Source organism: Mchenga conophoros, linkage group LG19, assembly GCF_057382185.1.
Source record: "Mchenga conophoros isolate Kocher_MC1m ecotype Shallow Benthic linkage group LG19, M_conophoros_male_GT1.1, whole genome shotgun sequence".
In the NCBI taxonomy this organism is placed as follows: Eukaryota; Metazoa; Chordata; class Actinopteri; order Cichliformes; family Cichlidae; genus Mchenga; species Mchenga conophoros.
Window position 1 is genome coordinate 5,416,331 of NC_140544.1, and position 19,653 is coordinate 5,435,983.

At 41.5% G+C, this 19,653-nt stretch overlaps 2 protein-coding genes across 7 annotated transcripts in view; both read left to right on the plus strand.

The window, feature by feature from the left end:
- The window catches only part of LOC146551529 (uncharacterized), a 55,579-nt gene extending 46,212 nt beyond the window's left edge, over positions 1 to 9,367 (plus strand). The window contains exons 54-58 of the mRNA XM_085258221.1: positions 274 to 403; positions 557 to 730; positions 897 to 5,814; positions 6,214 to 9,244; positions 9,355 to 9,367. Coding sequence (XP_085114347.1) covers positions 274 to 403; positions 557 to 730; positions 897 to 5,814; positions 6,214 to 9,244; positions 9,355 to 9,367 — 8,266 coding nt within the window. The remainder of the gene's footprint in view (positions 1 to 273; positions 404 to 556; positions 731 to 896; positions 5,815 to 6,213; positions 9,245 to 9,354) is intronic.
- Positions 9,368 to 9,872: 505 nt separating this feature from the next.
- syne2b (spectrin repeat containing, nuclear envelope 2b) overlaps positions 9,873 to 19,653 on the plus strand; it is an 80,692-nt gene continuing 70,911 nt past the window's right edge. For 5 of the 6 annotated variants that reach the window (XM_085258089.1, XM_085258088.1, XM_085258091.1 and 2 more), the window contains exons 1-5: positions 9,873 to 15,098; positions 15,738 to 15,965; positions 16,444 to 16,599; positions 16,922 to 17,163; positions 17,335 to 19,402. In XM_085258089.1, the coding sequence (XP_085114215.1) occupies positions 9,888 to 15,098; positions 15,738 to 15,965; positions 16,444 to 16,599; positions 16,922 to 17,163; positions 17,335 to 19,402 (7,905 nt within the window). In that variant the 5' untranslated portion in view covers positions 9,873 to 9,887. The remainder of the gene's footprint in view (positions 15,099 to 15,737; positions 15,966 to 16,443; positions 16,600 to 16,921; positions 17,164 to 17,334; positions 19,403 to 19,653) is intronic. The other variant, XM_085258093.1, reaches the window with a different exon arrangement.

Sequence of the window (19,653 nt, forward strand, 5' to 3'; positions counted from 1 at the left end):
CTCAACTGCATGGACACACAGAGTTCCCCTGTATTTATAACCTAGATATTAACCTTATATAAATGTTTCAGCTGGTTTTGAAAGACATTTTTTAAAAACAAAATTCACATGTATATAGATGCACACAGATGTATAATTATAGCACTAGAAAAACAAATACTTCTTTATCTTTTTTTTCATCCTGTAAAAATATGTTTTCTTTCTCATATATTATAGTCAGGTAACATGTTAAGTGCTGAGATTACAATAAATTGTTGTTCATTATATCCACAGTCTAAAAAATAGGCTGAGTGAGCATCAGGTTACCTGCTGCACAAACACAGCAACATGTCTCAGGGACTGTCTTCATGCTCTGCAAAAATGGAACTACAGCAAACCATCTGTGTCCCTTTCCTCTGTGCAGGTCTCTTTTCTTCTTATTTGAGTAACACGCTGATTTTATTACTGTTCCTAAATATTAATAATGGACATTAATATTTTGCCTGAGTACTGTATGTTTTCTTAATATCAGACATATGCTACAACCACTTTTAAATGTTTTTCCTTCTGATGTTAGCAGATGTTAGAGGAAGGTGAAAAGTTGCAAGCCAGCCTACAGGAGGCACTTTCGCACCGACATTTTCTAATGGCCTGTCTGACATTGGACTTGCTTGAGAAACTAGAAAAAGAAGGCTCAGAAGCTCTCAGAGAAGCAGACACACTGAAAATTTCTCTAAGTCAGAGCCTAAAGGTATTTGTGCTAAATTATTTGGCCTTGAACATTTCATAAGAAAACTCGTAAACATCCATTGTTTGACACAACAAAGCAGTTTAATATCTAATATATTGCTGTATCTTAATTGGATTAAGGAAATATGTTTGTCATAATTAATGGCTTCTTAACCTCTCTATTCAAGGAACTTAATCAAAGAAGTAAACAAAAACTGCCTGACAACCAGTCGTCAGAGAACCTGCAGGAGACAAAGGCCTCTGTGGTGGCACCGCCACGAAAAAGCAAGCGCTCATCTGAGAAAAAAACAGTTTATCCTACTTCTGCTTCAACATCTGTGGTGATACAAAGCTATACTACTTCTCAAGAACCACAGACCAAAACTGTAAGGTTAGATATCACAGGTGAGCCTGTTACAAATGAGGCAAATAAGCCTGCTTCTGAGGAACCCACTGTGATGCACAAGGTCACTGAAACTCCTGCTGTTACTGAAGAAACTGAAATTGAACAGCTGTATGCTGAAAAAATAACCAAGGATGAGGCAGAGAATAAGCAAAAGCCTAGTAGTGAGAAATCTCCAATGACTTGTAAGCAAACTAAAGTGGCTGTGGAAAAAAGTGAAATCATTCAAAAAGGTAAGAAGTCAAAGAGTTTTGAGGTCTCTCAGCTTGCAGAGCCAATGTTTCCACTGGAAAAAGTTGCTAGTGTGCAGTCAACAGAGACCAAAGGTGAATCAGACAAGTATAACGTAACATCAGAGTCAGCTGAAATACCTATGGAAAAATCTAGAATATTGCCTATGACGAGAAAATCAAAGAGCGCAGAACTTTGCTTTGATCTTGGTGATATTGAGTTACCTCAGACTAGGGAAGATCCTCAAAGCAAAACTTCTTCTTTGGACTTTAATGGCGAGAACAAAGGTTTTGTTACTGAAAAGAAAAAACCTATACCTGCTGGGTCTTCAACTCAAACTCCAAATATGCCAGAAAAGATAGCTGAAATAACTGATACAGAAAAAGGCCAATTTTCATCAAGCACAGGAAAGTCAAAGGCTTTAATGAGTTCTCCAGAATTTCCTTCAGTGGCACAGACACAATCCAAGAAACAGCCTGAAAAGAAGACATCACCATCAGTTCCGGATGTTATCAAAGAACCAAGTGAAAAAGAAACTGAAAGTAAAAAGCCAGATTTACATGGAGTTATGGATAGTGGAAGAGCTGAAACTACTGATGAAAACTTGATAGAGGTTTCAATAATGGACATAAAGTCAGGGCATCCAAAGGTTTATCTTGGTCTTGCTAGCAAAGATCAGAATACAACTACAATACAACATGAGAGTGATATATCATTCTTGCCTACGACAAAGCCAACTGAGACAAAGGAAGAGCTAGATAGTCAGAAATGTCCTTTATCGCCAGAGGATGCAACTGCAACAAAAGAAATTACTGCTTTCAATGAAGGAAAGCGTTCCCCACCCAAAAGAAAGTCAAAGAATCGTAAAGCTTCCTCGGAACTTATTAGTATGGATTTGCCTGAGACTTTCAAAGAACCTGAATCTGCGGGTTCCACCGTTAAAACTAAAATTACCACTTTGGAAAGACCTGAATTCCCCCCAACCAGGAAATCTTCTGAGAGTCTTGTAGAGTCCAAGAAAATAGAGAAAGAAACAGAAAGGGAAAACGCAGCTTTAAATGTACAGGTGATTACTGAAAAAACTGAAACTGTTGCTGTAGAGTCTATGGCATTTTCATCAAGTGAAAGACAACAAGAGATTCCAAAGGTTTCTCTCGAGCTTGCAATCAAGGACCAGATTCCAACTACAAAGGAGTATGACAGTGAAACGCTGTCAGTCTCATCCACACAGCACTCACCACCCAAAAGAAAGTCAAAGAGTCGTAAAGCTTCCTCGGAACTTATTAGTATGGATTTGCTTGAGACTTTTAAAGAATCTGAATCTGTGGGTTCCACCAAGGAAGCTAAAATTACCACTTTGGAAAAACCTGAAACCCTCCAACCAAAGAAAACTTCAGAGAATCTTGTGGAGTCTGAGGACACAGAGAAAGAAAGTGGAAGGGAAAAGATAGCCTTGCATTTACAGGTGATTACTAGAAAAACTGAAACTGTTGCTGTAGAGTCAACTGAACTTTCACCAAGTGAAAGACAACCAGAGATTCCAAAGGTTTCTCATAAGCTTGCAATCAAGGACCAGATTCCAACTACAGAGGAGCATGACAGTGAAACGCTGTCAGTCTCATCCACACAGCGCTCACCAACCAAAAGAAAATCAAAGACTCGTAAAGCTTCCTCCGAACTTATTAGTACGGATTTGCCTGAAACCTTGAAAGAACCTGAATCTGTGGGTTCCACCAAGGAAGCTAAAATTACAACTTTGGAAAGACCTGAAGTACCCCCAACCAGGAAATCTTCTGAGAGTCTTGTAGAGTCCAAGAAAATAGAGAAAGAAACAGAAATGGAAAACGCAGCTTTAAATGTACAGGTGATTACTGAAAAAACTGAAACTGTTGCTGTAGAGTCAGCTGAATTTTCACCAACTGAAAGACAACCAGAGATTCCAAAGGTTTCTCTCGAGCTTGCAATCAAGGACCAGATTCCAACTACAAAGGAGCATGACAGTGAAACGCTGTCAGTCTCATCTACACAGCGCTCACCACCCAAAAGAAAGTCAAAGAGTCGTAAAGCTTCCTCGGAACTTATTAGTATGGATTTGCCTGAGACCTTGAAAGAACCTGAATCTGTGGGTTCCACCGTTGAAGCTAAGATTACCACTTTGGAAAAACCTGAAGCCCTCCAAACAAGGAAAACTTCAAAGAGTCTTGTGGAGTCTGAGGACACAGAGAAAGAAAGTGGAAGGGAAAAGATAGCCTTGCATTTACAGGTGATTACTAGAAAAACTGAAACTGTTGCTGTAGAGTCAACTGAACTTTCACCAACTGAAAGACAACCAGAGATTCCAAAGATTTCTCCTGAGCTTGCAATCAAGGACCAGATTCCAACTACAAAGGAGCATGACAGTGAAACACTGTCAGTCTCATCCACACAGCACTCACCAACCAAAAGAAAATCAAAGAGTCGTAAAGCTTCCTCCGAACTTATTAGTACGGATTTGCCTGAGACCCTGAAAGAACCTGAATCTGTGGGTTCCACCAAGGAAGCTAAAATTACCACTTTGGAAAAACCTGAAGTCCCCCCAACCAGGAAATCTTCTGAGAGTCTTGTAGAGTCCAAGAAAATAGAGAAAGAAACAGAAATGGAAAACGCAGCTTTAAATGTACAGGTGATTACTGAAAAAACTGAAACTGTTGCTGTAGAGTCAACGGCATTTTCACCAAGTGAAAGACAACCAGAGATTCCAAAGGTTTCTCCTGAGCTTGCAATCAAGGACCAGATTCCAACTACAAAGGAGCATGACAGTGAAACGCTGTCAGTCTCATCCACACAGCGCTCACCACCCAAAAGAAAGTCAAAGAGTCGTAAAGCTTCCTCCGAACTTATTAGTACAGATTTGCCTGAGATCTTGAAAGAACCTGAATCTGTGGGTTCCACCGTGGAAGCTAAGATTACCACTTTGGAAAAACCTGAAGCCCTCCAAACAAGGAAAACTTCAAAGAGTCTTGTAGAGTCTGAGGACACAGAGAAAGAAAGTGGAAGGGAAAAGATAGTCTTGCATTTACAGGTGATTACTAGAAAAACTGAAACTGTTGCTGTAGAGTCAACTGAACTTTCACCAAGTGAAAGAAAACCAGAGATTCCAAAGATTTCTCCTGAGCTTGCAATCAAGGACCAGATTCCAACTCAAACAGAACATGACAATGAGATTCTGTCAGTCTCCTCTACAGACCAAGTTACTGCTGTTGTTTTGGAAGACATATCTCCCATACAAACTGGAGGAAAGTCAGATCCTGTTGAATTTTCCATAGCTCCTGAGTCACTTCTAACAATTGAAAGACAGCCTGATGCAGAAAATGAATATACTAAGAAAGAGCTCTATAGTGTGAAATCTAGCACACCTTCAGAGGTGGTCACTGTGCAGACTGAATATGCTATGGGGGAACTGACAAAGAAAGATGAAGAGACTGATAGTCAGAGATCTCCTGTATCTCCAGAGGTTTCCACAGCAACAACAAAAATTACTGCTATGAATAAAGGAAAGCTTTCACCACCCAAGAGAAAGTCAAAGAGTCGTAAAGCTTCCTCAGAACTTATTAGTACGGATTTGCCTGAGACTTTGAAAGAATCTGAATCTGTGGGTTCCACCGGGGAAGCTAAGATTACCACTTTGGAAAAACCTGAAGCCCTCCAACCAAAGAAAACTTCAGAGAGTCTTGTGGAGTCTGAGGACACAGAGAAAGAAAGTGGAAGGGAAAAGATAGCCTTGCATTTACAGGTGATTACTAGAAAAACTGAAACTGTTGCTGTAGAGTCAACTGAACTTTCACCAAGTGAAAGACAACCAGAGATTCCAAAGGTTTCTCATGAGCTTGCAATCAAGGACCAGATTCCAACTACAGAGGAGCATGACAGTGAAACGCTGTCAGTCTCATCCACACAGCGCTCACCAACCAAAAGAAAATCAAAGACTCGTAAAGCTTCCTCGGAACTTATTAGTATGGATTTGCCTGAGACCTTGAAAGAACCTGAATCTGTGGGTTCCACCGTTGAAGCTAAAATTACCACTTTGGAAAGACCTGAAGTCCCCCCAACCAGGAAATCTTCTGAGAGTCTTGTAGAGTCCAAGAAAATAGAGAAAGAAACAGAAATGGAAAATGCAGCTTTAAATGTACAGGTGATTACTGAAAAAACTGAAACTGTTGCTGTAGAGTCTACGGCATTTTCATCAAGTGAAAGACAACCAGAGATTCCAAAGGTTTCCCTTGAGCTTGCAATCAAGGGCCAGATTCCAACTACAAAGGAGCATGACAGTGAAACGCTGTCAGTCTCATCCACACAGCGCTCACCACCCAAAAGAAAGTCAAAGAGTCGTAAAGCTTCCTCAGAACTTATTAGTACAGATTTGCCTGAGATCTTGAAAGAACCTGAATCTGTGGGTTCCACCGTGGAAGCTAAGATTACCACTTTGGAAAAACCTGAAGCCCTCCAAACAAGGAAAACTTCAAAGAGTCTTGTAGAGTCTGAGGACACAGAGAAAGAAAGTGGAAGGGAAAAGATAGCCTTGCATTTACAGGTGATTACTAGAAAAACTGAAACTGTTTCTGTAGAGTCAACTGAACTTTCACCAAGTGAAAGACAACCAGAGATTCCAAAGGTTTCTCATGAGCTTGCAAGCAAGGACCAGATTCCAACTACAAAGGAGCATGACAGTGAAACGCTGTCAGTCTCATCCACACAGCGCTCACCACCCAAAAGAAAGTCAAAGAGTCGTAAAGCTTCCTCGGAACTTATTAGTACGGATTTGCTTGAGACTTTTAAAGAACCTGAATCTGCGGGTTCCACCAAGGAAGCTAAAATTACCACTTTGGAAAGACCTGAAGTCCCCCCAACCAGGAAATCTTCTGAGAGTCTTGTAGAGTCCAAGAAAATAGAGAAAGAAACAGAAATGGAAAACACAACTTTAGATGTACAGGTGATTACTGAAAAAACTGAAACTGTTGCTGTAGAGTCAACTGAATTTTCACCAAGTGAAAGACAACCAGAGATTCCAAAGGTTTCCCTTGAGCTTGCAATCAAGGACCAGATTCCAACTACAAAGGAGCATGACAGTGAAACGCTGTCAGTCTCATCCACACAGCACTCACCACCCAAAAGAAAGTCAAAGAGTCGTAAAGCTTCCTCCGAACTTATTAGTACGGATTTGCCTGAGACCTTGAAAGAACCTGAATCTGCGGGTTCCACCAAGGAAGCTAAAATTACCACTTTGGAAAGACCTGAAGTCCCCCCAACCAGGAAATCTTCTGAGAGTCTTGTAGAGTCCAAGAAAATAGAGAAAGAAACAGAAATGGAAAACGCAGCTTTAAATGTACAGGTGATTACTGAAAAAACTGAAACTGTTTCTGTAGAGTCAACGGCATTTTCACCAAGTGAAAGACAACCAGAGATTCCAAAGGTTTCCCTTGAGCTTGCAATCAAGGACCAGATTCCAACTACAAAGGAGCATGACAGTGAAACGCTGTCAGTCTCATCCACACAGCGCTCACCACCCAAAAGAAAGTCAAAGAGTCGTAAAGCTTCCTCAGAACTTATTAGTACAGATTTGCCTGAGATCTTGAAAGAACCTGAATCTGTGGGTTCCACCGTGGAAGCTAAGATTACCACTTTGGAAAAACCTGAAGCCCTCCAAACAAGGAAAACTTCAAAGAGTCTTGTAGAGTCTGAGGACACAGAGAAAGAAAGTGGAAGGGAAAAGATAGCCTTGCATTTACAGGTGATTACTAGAAAAACTGAAACTGTTTCTGTAGAGTCAACTGAACTTTCACCAAGTGAAAGACAACCAGAGATTCCAAAGGTTTCCCTTGAGCTTGCAATCAAGGACCAGATTCCAACTACAAAGGAGCATGACAGTGAAACGCTGTCAGTCTCATCCACACAGCACTCACCACCCAAAAGAAAGTCAAAGAGTCGTAAAGCTTCCTCCGAACTTATTAGTACGGATTTGCCTGAGACCTTGAAAGAACCTGAATCTGCGGGTTCCACCAAGGAAGCTAAAATTACCACTTTGGAAAGACCTGAAGTCCCCCCAACCAGGAAATCTTCTGAGAGTCTTGTAGAGTCCAAGAAAATAGAGAAAGAAACAGAAATGGAAAACGCAGCTTTAAATGTACAGGTGATTACTGAAAAAACTGAAACTGTTTCTGTAGAGTCAACGGCATTTTCACCAAGTGAAAGACAACCAGAGATTCCAAAGGTTTCCCTTGAGCTTGCAATCAAGGACCAGATTCCAACTACAAAGGAGCATGACCGTGAAACGCTGTCAGTCTCATCCACACAGCGCTCACCACCCAAAAGAAAGTCAAAGAGTCGTAAAGCTTCCTCAGAACTTATTAGTACAGATTTGCCTGAGATCTTGAAAGAACCTGAATCTGTGGGTTCCACCGTGGAAGCTAAGATTACCACTTTGGAAAAACCTGAAGCCCTCCAAACAAGGAAAACTTCAAAGAGTCTTGTAGAGTCTGAGGACACAGAGAAAGAAAGTGGAAGGGAAAAGATAGCCTTGCATTTACAGGTGATTACTAGAAAAACTGAAACTGTTTCTGTAGAGTCAACTGAACTTTCACCAAGTGAAAGACAACCAGAGATTCCAAAGGTTTCTCATGAGCTTGCAAGCAAGGACCAGATTCCAACTACAAAGGAGCATGACAGTGAAACGCTGTCAGTCTCATCCACACAGCGCTCACCACCCAAAAGAAAGTCAAAGAGTCGTAAAGCTTCCTTGGAACTTATTAGTACGGATTTGCTTGAGACTTTTAAAGAACCTGAATCTGCGGGTTCCACCAAGGAAGCTAAAATTACCACTTTGGAAAGACCTGAAGTCCCCCCAACCAGGAAATCTTCTGAGAGTCTTGTAGAGTCCAAGAAAATAGAGAAAGAAACAGAAATGGAAAACACAACTTTAGATGTACAGGTGATTACTGAAAAAACTGAAACTGTTGCTGTAGAGTCAACTGAATTTTCACCAAGTGAAAGACAACCAGAGATTCCAAAGGTTTCCCTTGAGCTTGCAATCAAGGACCAGATTCCAACTACAAAGGAGCATGACAGTGAAACGCTGTCAGTCTCATCCACACAGCACTCACCACCCAAAAGAAAGTCAAAGAGTCGTAAAGCTTCCTCCGAACTTATTAGTACGGATTTGCCTGAGACCGTGAAAGAACCTGAATCTGTGGGTTCCACCAAGGAAGCTAAAATTACCACTTTGGAAAGACCTGAAGTCCCCCCAACCAGGAAATCTTCTGAGAGTCTTGTAGAGTCCAAGAAAATAGAGAAAGAAACAGAAATGGAAAACGCAGCTTTAAATGTACAGGTGATTACTGAAAAAACTGAAACTGTTTCTGTAGAGTCAACGGCATTTTCACCAAGTGAAAGACAACCAGAGATTCCAAAGGTTTCCCTTGAGCTTGCAAGCAAGGACCAGATTCCAACTACAAAGGAGCATGACAGTGAAACGCTGTCAGTCTCATCCACACAGCACTCACCACCCAAAAGAAAGTCAAAGAGTCGTAAAGCTTCCTCCGAACTTATTAGTACGGATTTGCCTGCGACTTTGAAAGAACCTGAATCTGTGGGTTCCACCGGGGAAGCTAAGATTACCACTTTGGAAAAACCTGAAGCCCCCCAAACAAGGAAAACTTCAAAGAGTCTTGTCGAGTTTGAGGACACAGAGAAAGAAAGTGGAAGGGAAAAGATAGCCTTGCATTTACAGGTGATTACTAGAAAAACTGAAACTGTAGAGTCAATTGAATTCTCACCAAGTGAAAGAAAACCAGAGATTCCAAAGGTTTCTCCTGATCTTGCAATCAAGGACCAGATTCCAACTCAAACAGAACATGACAATGAGATTCTGTCAGTCTCATCTACAGAGCAAGTTACTGCTGTAGTTTTGGAAGACGTATCTCCCATACAAACTGGAGGAAAGTCAGATGATGTTGAACTTTCCATTGCTTCTGATTCAGTTCCACCTATTGATAGACATCCAGATAGAGAAAATATGGATCAGAACCTTTCCCTGGAAAAACTTGAACTTCCTACATCAAAGAAGACGTCAGAGAGTCTATTGGAGTACAACGAAATGGAGAAAGAAATTGAAAAGGGAAAAGCACATTTAAGTTTGCAGACAGTCACTGTAACAACTGACAGTATTTCTATAGAATCAACTAAGTTTTCACCATGTGAAAGAAAGTCAGACAGTCCAAAAGTTTCTCTTCAGTCTGATAACAAGGCACCAGAATGCACAGCACCTCAATCTGATGCAAGAGATTCAGACACAGCGCCACAAATGCAGCCATGTCTTTCTTCTAGTTTTACAGATACAACAAATATTGCAGATTGTATTAACAAATTATGGAGTAACACAGAAGAAGTTCCGAAGAGGTATTTAGTTCTTGAGCTGCCTGATCGAACAGTCCCACAATTGTTTGAGACAAACCAATATCAGCCAGACACAAGAATTTCTGATAAGGAATCTATTACTTTTGCCATTGTTTCAATGGAGCAGCCTCATGAGACAGAGACAGATGTAACAGAAATAGCCCCATCTAAGCTAAATGAGACTATGAGTCAGCAAACAGTCTCAGATAACTTACAAATACAACCTGAAGTCAACATCCAACATGACGATGGGCAAAATATTTTAGGCATCAAGGTTCAAAAGTCTCTTGAAGATGAAGCATTCAAAGCTGAAGAAATGAGTATAAAGACAAGAATACACACATCTGAAAATATTACTGTCTCAGTGCACAATGACCCCCAGATGCACATGGAGCACTTGACTGTACAGTGTGAGACCACACCACAAAGCAACGTTGAGACAACCAGTGTAGAACTGCAAGTAAGCAGTGCTGAAGGGAATGATATTAAGGCTGACCAAGGCTCTAGTCAGCCTACTGCAAATGTTTTCACCTCAGAAAAACATGTGCCCATGAGCCCAGATGACAAGTCTGTTACAGGGGATAAAATCCAAGTGGAGACTAAAGTGCTTAGTTTGGACTATGAAATACCAACCAGTCATAAAACCGCAGTTGTGGTTCACCCAGAGGAAGCTACAGTCAGAGTACAGATGCAACAAATCAGCATTGAAATGCAAGATAATGTGGAGATGTCTGCCTCTTCTCGACCTGCACTTCTGCAGGCAAGTGAACAAGAGAGAGTATCTGCAGAAATAAGCTTATCTGAGCAAGACACTATAAAATCAGAAATGGTGATTGAGCTAGAGATCTTGAAAACCACACAGGATAGCAAAGGGGAGCTGAAGAACTACAACTTAAAAGAGGAGGTCTCTAGAAAAGATGTACTTGATTTACCCAAAAGCTTGGATGAAAAGGAAATATTGGGGGACTCTCAAGTGCGAGTTTTACAGCTTGATATACCTACGAGTCATGAAGAACAGGAAAAGACATTTGTCATGACAGCAGCAGTACCAATGGCAGATACAGCTCAATCAAGTATGCAGTGGGAACAAAAAGAGACTGCAATTCAGGTTAACCCTGAGGAGGCTACACTCATAGTCAAGGTACAACAAATCAGCACAGAAACGCCAAAGGATGTGGCTCAGAGTGACTCTACTCAAACTGTTCTGCTGCAGCCAGTTGAAACAGAGGCAATATCTGCACAAATAAGCTTATTTAAGGAAGACACTGTAAAACCACAAACGGCAATTGAGTTAGAGATCCTGGGAACCACACAGAAACCAGAGGAGCTGAAGGATTACGACTTAAAAGAGGTCTCCAAAACAGATGTACCTGATGTATCCCACACTTTGGATGAAAAACTGGTTACAGGAGAGAAAAACCTTGTTGAGCCTCAAGTGCGAGTTTTACAAATAGATATACCAACCAGTAATGAAGAACAGAAACAGACGTTTGTCATGACAGCAGCCGAACCAAAGATAGATACAGCTCAATCAAGTTTGCAGTGTGAAGGAGTTCATGTACCGTCTGAGGAGGCTGAAGTTATAGTCAAAGTGCAACCAATCACCTTGGACACACAAAAGTATCTGGATCAAAGTAATTCCTCTCAAAATGCACTCCTGCAAAGTGAAGCAGGGGCAATGTCTGCAGAAATAAACATATCCAAACAAGATACTGTAAAACCAGAAAAACTGACTGAGCAGGAGCTCCTGAAAAACACACAGGACAGACCTATGATAACTAAGGAAACTGGGGTCCAAAAAGAGCGCTCTGAACTGTCAATACATAGAGGGAATGATATACCCATGAGCCTGGATGAAAAAGCAGAAAAAGTCCAAGTGGAGCCTGATGTTGTTTTACCAGCCAGCCATGAGGAGCATGAAAGATCATTTGTCTCGAAAGCAGATGTGCCAAGAACAGATATAAGTATCCAGTCTGAACATTCTCAAGTAAACAAAGATTTGACTTCAGCTGATGTTCAACCTGAACAAGAAATTAGCTTTACAATAAAGGTGCAGCAAATGAAGACTAAAATGCCAGTGGATCTCGTGGCTCAGTGTGAATCTACTCAAGCTGCACTTTTTCAGCCAGGTGAAGCAAAGAAAACACAATCTGCAGAAATAAGCTTACCTGAACAAGACACTGCAGAACCACAAACAATGATTGCACTAGAGACCTTGAAAACTGCTAGATCAGTGGAGGTGAAGGATTACAACATGAAACAGGATGTCCCCACAAAAGATGTGCTTGATTCACTCAAAAACTTGGATGAAAAATCAGTTGCAATAAAGCAAATTCAAGTGGAGCCTCAAGTGAAAGTTTTACAGCTGGATATACCAATCAGTCAAAAAGAACAGGAAAAGATATTTGTGAAGACATCAGCAGAACCAAAACCAGATACAGCTCATTTAAGTATCCAGCGTGAAAGGGAGCTGGGAAATAAAGATGATACTTCAGCTGAGGTTACACAGGAGACTGAATATATAATCAAAGTGCAACAAATCACCACTGATAGACAAGGGGATGTGACTCAGAGCGACTCAGGTCCACCAGCTGAAGTAGGGATAGCTTCTGCAGAAATAAACTTATCAATGCAAGAAACTGTAAAACTAGAACCAGTGACTGAGCAAGAGCTCTTGAAAACCACAAAGCATAGATCTACTGTGACTAAGGGACTTGTGATCCAAGGTGAGCAGCCCAAACCAAATGAACTGGATGACATACCCATGAGCCTGGATGACAAGACGATTACAAAAGAGAAAGTCCAGGGGGAGCCTGAGGTCCTTGTTTCACCAACCAGCCAGGAGGAGGATAAAAGAACATTTGTTGTGGTAACAGATGTACCCAGAGCAGATGTAGCTCATTCAAGTATCCAGTCTGAAATCATTGCAGTAAACAAAGATTTGACTGCCGCTGAAGTTCAACCTGAGGAAGCTGCTAGACCAGAAGATGTGGCGCAGAGCGATTCCACTCAACCTTCTCTGCTGCAGACACGTGAACCAGAGACAGTCTCTGCAGAAATTTGCTTATCTGAAAAACATGTTGTAAAACCAGAACTGGTGACTGAGCAAGAGCTCTTGAAGACCACAGACAGCAGAACAGACATGTCTCAAATAAATATCGAATGTGATTCAGAACTCGAAAAGAAAGATGTGAGTCCAGCTGATGCTCACCCTGGGGAGGCAACAGTTGGAATGGAGGTGCAACAAATCAGCACTGAAACACAAGAAGATGTAGCTCTGGTGGACTCAACTCAACCTGCAGTGCTGCCGCCAAGAAAAATAGCATCTGCAGAAATTAGCTTACCTGAGGGAGAAGCTGTACAATCAGAAACAGTAACTGAGCAAGAACTCATGAAAACTACACAGTTCTCCACAAATGTTGTGCTTGATTCACCAAAAAGTGTGGACAAACTATCAGTCACAGCAGAGAAAATCCAGGCAGAACCTCAAGTGTGTATTTTACAACTCAATATGTCAACCAGCGACAAGGAGCATGAAAGAACGTTAGTCATGACAGCAGCAGCATCAAGAACAGATACGGGTCAAACGATATTTCACGGTGAAATAGAAAAAGAACAGAAAGACAAAACAGCTGAGGTTCATCCTGAGGAGGCAGCAGTTAGAATGGAGGAGCAACAAATCATTACTGAAAGACAAGAGGATGTTCAGTTTGACTCTGTTCAACCTGGACTGCTGGAAAACGAAGCAGTAAGTTCTACAAAAATAATTGTATCTGAGCCACACAATGTAAAATCAGAAATAGTGTCTAAGCAAGAAATCTTGAAAACCACACAAGATAGACCTATGGTGACTAAGGACCTTGTGGTCCAAGCAGAGCCCTCTGAAGCTTCAGTCACAGTGAAGGAGAAACAAATTAGCGCTGAAAGACCAAAAATTGCAGCTCAGAGTGACTCCACTCAAACTACACTGGAGCAATCAAGTGAAGCAGAGACAACATCTGCACAAATACGCTTACCTGAGCAAGACATTGTAAAACAAGAAACACTGATTGAGCTAAAGATCTTGGAAATTGCACAGGACAGACCTACAGGGATTAAGAAACTTGGTGTCAAAGAAGGCTCTTCTAAATTGTTAATGCATGGAGTGGGTGATGCACCCAAGAGCCTAAGTGGCAAGTCTGTTACAGTAGACGAAACCCAGATTGAGCCTGAGGTGCTTGTTTTACAAGTAGAAGTACCAACAAGTCGTCATGAGCATGAACAGACATCTTTCATGATAGAAAAAAGTGACTCCGCTCAGCCTGCTCTGCTAGAGCCAGAGGTCAGTGGAGAGCTCTTGAAAACCACAGAAGACAAACCTATTGTGACTAAGGAATTTGTCCAAGACAAGCACCCTAAAGTATTAACACATGGAGTGGAAGACGTACCCACAAGCCTGGATGTCAAATTTGTTAAAATGAAGAAAATTCAGATGGACCCTGAGGTGCTTGTAATACCAGCAGTTCGAGAAGAGCATGTGTCAAGAACAGATACATCTCGATCAAGTATCCAGTGTGAAAGTTCAGAAGAACACAGAGATACGAGTGCAGCTGAGGTTCTTCCTAAAGAGGCTGAAGTTAAAACCAGAGTAGTAGAAGTCCAACAATTTAGGACTGAAATGAAGGAAGGTGTAGCTCAGACTGACACAGCTCAATCTGTACTGATACATGCAGGTGAAACAGAGTCAACATGTGTAGAAATAAGTTTATCTGAACGAGACACTGTAAAACCAGAAACTCTTAATAAGTTGAAGTTCTTGAATACCACAGAGGAGAGACCAAAGGACGTCAATCTGCGAGAGGAGTTTGTAACTAAAGATGTACTTGATGCACCTAAAGGCCAGCATGAAGTGTCTGTTACAGTGGAAAAACTCAGCATGGGGTCTAGCGTACCCACTCTACAGCCAAATATACCGGCCACCATAACCACATCTGTTGTGATAGCAACAAGTGCAAGGACTGACAGTGATCAAACAACTACGAAGTCTGAAAAAATAACACAAACCCAAGAGCTTAGGTCTCTTGAAGCAGAGAAAGAAAAGCCTGCATCTGAGATGAATAAAGCAGATGCTCCAAAAAGCTTTACCAAACTCCTGTCAGAACCAGTTGTGTATCCTAAAGTCCAAACAGATGCAACAAATAGGAAAGAAGAAGAAGAGAAGCAGAAGAAGAAAATTCAAGAAAAGGAAAAAGAAAGAAGCACCAGTGTAGAACTGCCATTCAGCATAAGCACAACAACCACCATCACTACCATGGAGGCCACTGGAACAAGGCTTAAGAAACTGCCACAGGTATGTTATGATGACCTATTTTTCTATGATAAAGTGCAATTATGTTAACCCTGCATCATATATAGACTAATGCATAGCCTACATGTAAAACATGAACTTGTCTACCAAAGCCAGTCCAGAAAAGCCTTCAATCTTGCAAAGGGAACTTCTTGATTGCTAAAAGAAGTTGCATTATGCAGAGGTCTTTCAAAAAACAAATGTAATTTCTCAATTGGTGTATGATTTCACTTCTTCAGCGTTAATGGCCTCACCTGTTAGTCAAGTCTTATTTAATACAACTTAATGTTTTTGTAAAATTTGGTCACAAAGAGCAGCGGTCCGCAACCTTTTTTGCGCCATGGACCGGTTTATGTCTGACAATATTTTCACAGACCGGCCTTTACGTTGTCGCGAATTAATCCAACAAAATAAAACTGGTACCAAAAAAAAAGAAGTAGATTTATTCATAACACACTGGAAAAGACCTAGGGAAGCCAGCGATAAAAACCAATAAAAACCCTGAAAACCATAAATTTCACACCCGAACCTCAACTATCATGGCCCGGTACCAAGCGACTCCGGTCCGTGACCCGGGGATTGGGGACCGCTGACATGGAGTATATATATGTGCATTAATACCTAGTTTCATGTCCACTATAGGAGCAAGTATTCAGTACTGACACATCACTGCAGGTGGTTCAGATATCATCAGGTGATACTGTACTGGGTGAAGAACCCCATTTGAAAGGACTGACCCCTCAAGAAAACAAAATAGACGCAAATGACATGGAAACTGAGAGAACAGTACTGGAGTCACCAGGAGAAACATCCATTTTGACAGTGATACAGCTACTCAAAGACATGGGACCCAGCAGTCAACTCATTGAGGTAAAATAAATATTATCTGTCATTGGCTCTGTGTTTGTTTTTGAACCAAGAAAGTCACAGAAGTTCCAAATGGTCACTTTCTATATGTAGGATTAAAATACAGAATAATCTTTCAAATAAAGTGGTGATGAACATGTACTATCATAATTACTGGCTGAAATGTAGATCATAATTCTTAGTTATTTTGACTCTTTTTTAATCCTCTTTCACATCAGTTCAGTTCAATCCAGTTTTAGATATATGAAGTAAACTCAAGAAAAACCTCAAAGCAGAGTTTGCAAAGGTTGTTTGTGAGACCTTTGAGGCAATTTATATGGTCAAGACATATCTTACTCTGTAGAGAGGATCATAACAATTCCTCCCTCAAACTGTTTTTTTCTGATATATATTTTCATATAGGCCCTAAATTAAACAACAAAACCAAAGCTTGTGCCTTAACAAATCCTGTTCTGCATCTGACGTGTCTTTCTGTCTGAAGGGTAAACCACTTGAGGATGCTCCAGAGGTTCTGATTTCATCTACCAGTAGCATGGACAGTCATCTAAGTAGGGTTATATCTAAACTCCTGAACTGCAAGAACCGCTCAGCTGAGCTGAGCCCAACAGCCATGGCCCAGCAGGTGGAGGAGGCTCAGGTGAGATTATGCAGCATGAATCACTAGAAAAACATCCATGGTGCTAAAGTGCCTCCTTATCATTATTATTATTATTATTATTATTATTATTATTATTATTATTATTATTATTAACAACAACAACAACAATAATAAGAATAAGAATATTTTTTAAAAATCATGATAATTGTAATAATAAAACATTTTACAGAGCATTTTCACAGTAGGCCCTTGTGTTTGCAATTCAAATAACAATGAACCTGAGTTCACAGAAGGTCAGATAAGCTCATTCTGAATTTAAAATTCAGCCTTTGTGTGTCTCACTCTTGCCTGCTGCATACAGGAGTGCAGAGAGGCTGCCCTGGCCCAGGTAGCATTGCTCTCTCAGTTGAGAGGGGCTGTTGCTGAGAATAGGGACACTCTGGAGCATCTGGAGGACCAGTGGAGCAGTGCTGCCCAGGATGCAGCTAATATTATCCAGAGTAAGGAGGTTCAGCTGCAGATGGTCACTGATTATTGCCAGCACATCCAAACAGCTAAGAATGCGGTGGACAAAGCAACCGCAGAACTGGACGCTCTTCAAACGTGAGTTGCCATCCGATGGTTTCATTTTAGTCTTTAATACTTGTATTTTAAGATATTTTAACACTTTTTATTTCACACATTGTCATCTTCCTTTGTCTGTAAAACTAACTGATAAGCCCCTAAAATCTTTTACAATTTGTTGCAGCAAACTTTTTGTTGTTTTTCTTTCAGATCCCCTCAGGAGAGCAGCTCCAAGGAGGCAGAGCGACTAGGCTCCTTACAAAGAAGTATGGAGGAGAACAGAACAGCACTTGGAGAGCTGCTTGTGACCCATAGCAAATTGTGCCCCCACCTTACCCGGTATGAGCGAGCAATTGCAGAGACTGAGCAGAAGAACCTACAAGAGAGGTGGAGAGTTCTGGAAAGAACTGTGGAGAGTATGCTTCATCACACACATGCCCGTTCTCACAAGACCAGCAACCTCCTGTCAGAGTTATCAGATTTGCAGGAACACTTGGAAGTGATCATTAAAGACCTTGAAGCCAAGTTTCCATCAGTTACTCAGTGGAACTGCAAGAAGGCTCGACAGCTGATGGAGGCAAACGCTGAGGTTAAAGCAGCCCAGCAGAAGTACCTCCATTTACAACAGCTGTCAGAGCTGTTGCTATTTAGCCCACAGTGGGAGATGGAAACAAAGGAGATCCATCAGGGACTCCAGAGAGTTAAGGACAAAATTTCTCATACAGAGGAACTTTTGGCTGCCCAAACCCTGAACAGCAACAGCCCTATCATGGAGAAAATTGTCATAGTGATGAGGGAAGGCCTGGCCTGGGCCAGGCAGACAGAGAGTGATATTGAGGGCAGGAAAAAGAGAGTAGCTCTTCTCCCCGAGGAAGTTCACCGGCAGCTCAGGGATCTGAAGAAGCTGCAATCTGAGGTGATGGCCAAACAAGGTCAGCTGGAGTCACTGGCGGAGGAAATGACTGAGCTCCTTCCACAGCTGGACCAGGTTGAAGAGGTGCCTATGGTGCAGAGTCTTCTGAAATGTCTTGAAGAACTCTCAAAGTCCACCAATGAGAAGCTGTCCAAAGCTGTGAAAGAGGTGGAATCAGGACTACAGACCAGAGAAAAGCTATCTGAACAGATTGCCGATCTAGACTCCTGGGTTGTGGCTCACCTGCAAAGAGAAGCATCCCGGGGTCCAGACAGTGAGCTCAGGAGCCCTGCTGAACTTGATCGCAGAACCCGCCAAATCCAAGAAACCCTGGATGAGGCTGAGAAGCAGGAATCAGTCTGTGAGGCTCTTTTTATTAAGAGCAAAGATATCACTTCTGAATTCAGTGTCACAGAGAACTGTCAGCTTTTTGACAAGCTTACCAACCTCCAGGAGAATATCAGAACCATTAGCAGCCAAGAAAAAAATAACAAGAAGGAGCTGAATGAACTCACCCAGACTTTAGATTCAAACAAGAAAAAACTTGTCACTGTTGAAAACAGTCTAAGGCAGATGTTGGTGGATCTAAGCAGACACAGGTTCCCCATTACAAGAGAGTCCCTGCAAGCTTTAGAGCCTTTCAAGCACATGATTTTGGAACACAAGTCGCAAGTTGACCTCCTGCAACCCTGGATTCCCAATGAGAAGACAAAAGAACTGAACTCTGTCATCTCTGAGCTGCACAGCAAAATGTGTGCCCTAGAAATGAAAGCCAGGGACCAAGAGAGGTACCTAAACATGAGGCAATGCGTCGAGGATCTCAGGGAAAGCATTCAGGAACAGGTGCACCAGACAAAAGAAGATGGCAATGACACAGACGAGAAGTACAGAATCTGTCAGAACCTTCTTATCCAGTTTCATCTGATGAAGGGATTGTGTGAAGAGGCTCGCTCAAAACTACACACAATCTCTGCTGACCTCTACCCTTCACAGCTGACTGCAGAGCAACAAAGGCTTAAGCAAAATGAGGAGAGTCTTAGCACCTTGGAGATGACACTCTATAACAACCTCAGCATCATTGAGTGGAACCTGCTGATGGACCTGGACCTGGAATCAGAGAGGAAAGCCACTAAGGCCTTCCTCTTAAAGACCCAGAAAGAGTTTGAGAAACTTCCCACGTTGGAGCCAAATGACACAGCAATTAACAGAGAATATGAGAGAGTGGTGTCTCTGACAAAGACTGCGGAGTCAAGAATGAGAGCACTGGGGGTGCTGGAGCAAAAGAAGGGAAAGAAAAAAAGAAGTGGATCTCAAGACTTGATGGACTTGAAGAATGCAGTCCTCGGTCAATGTGAATCCCACATGGCAAGTAGTGTTGAGTATTTCTCAATTTGTTTTTGCAGTATTTTTTTTAATTGCTTTGTAATAAGCTTAGCCAATCAGAGTGAAGCATATGTTATATTACTATGCAATACAGCTGAATTAAGCCTCCACAATAGTTAGATTTGTTCATTTGTGTCTTTATGTGCCAGTAGGTATAAATATAAAATAACAATTTCAAACTTAGAGAGCATCAGCAATACTACACCATATTTGGTAGAGCAGTATGGAGCAAA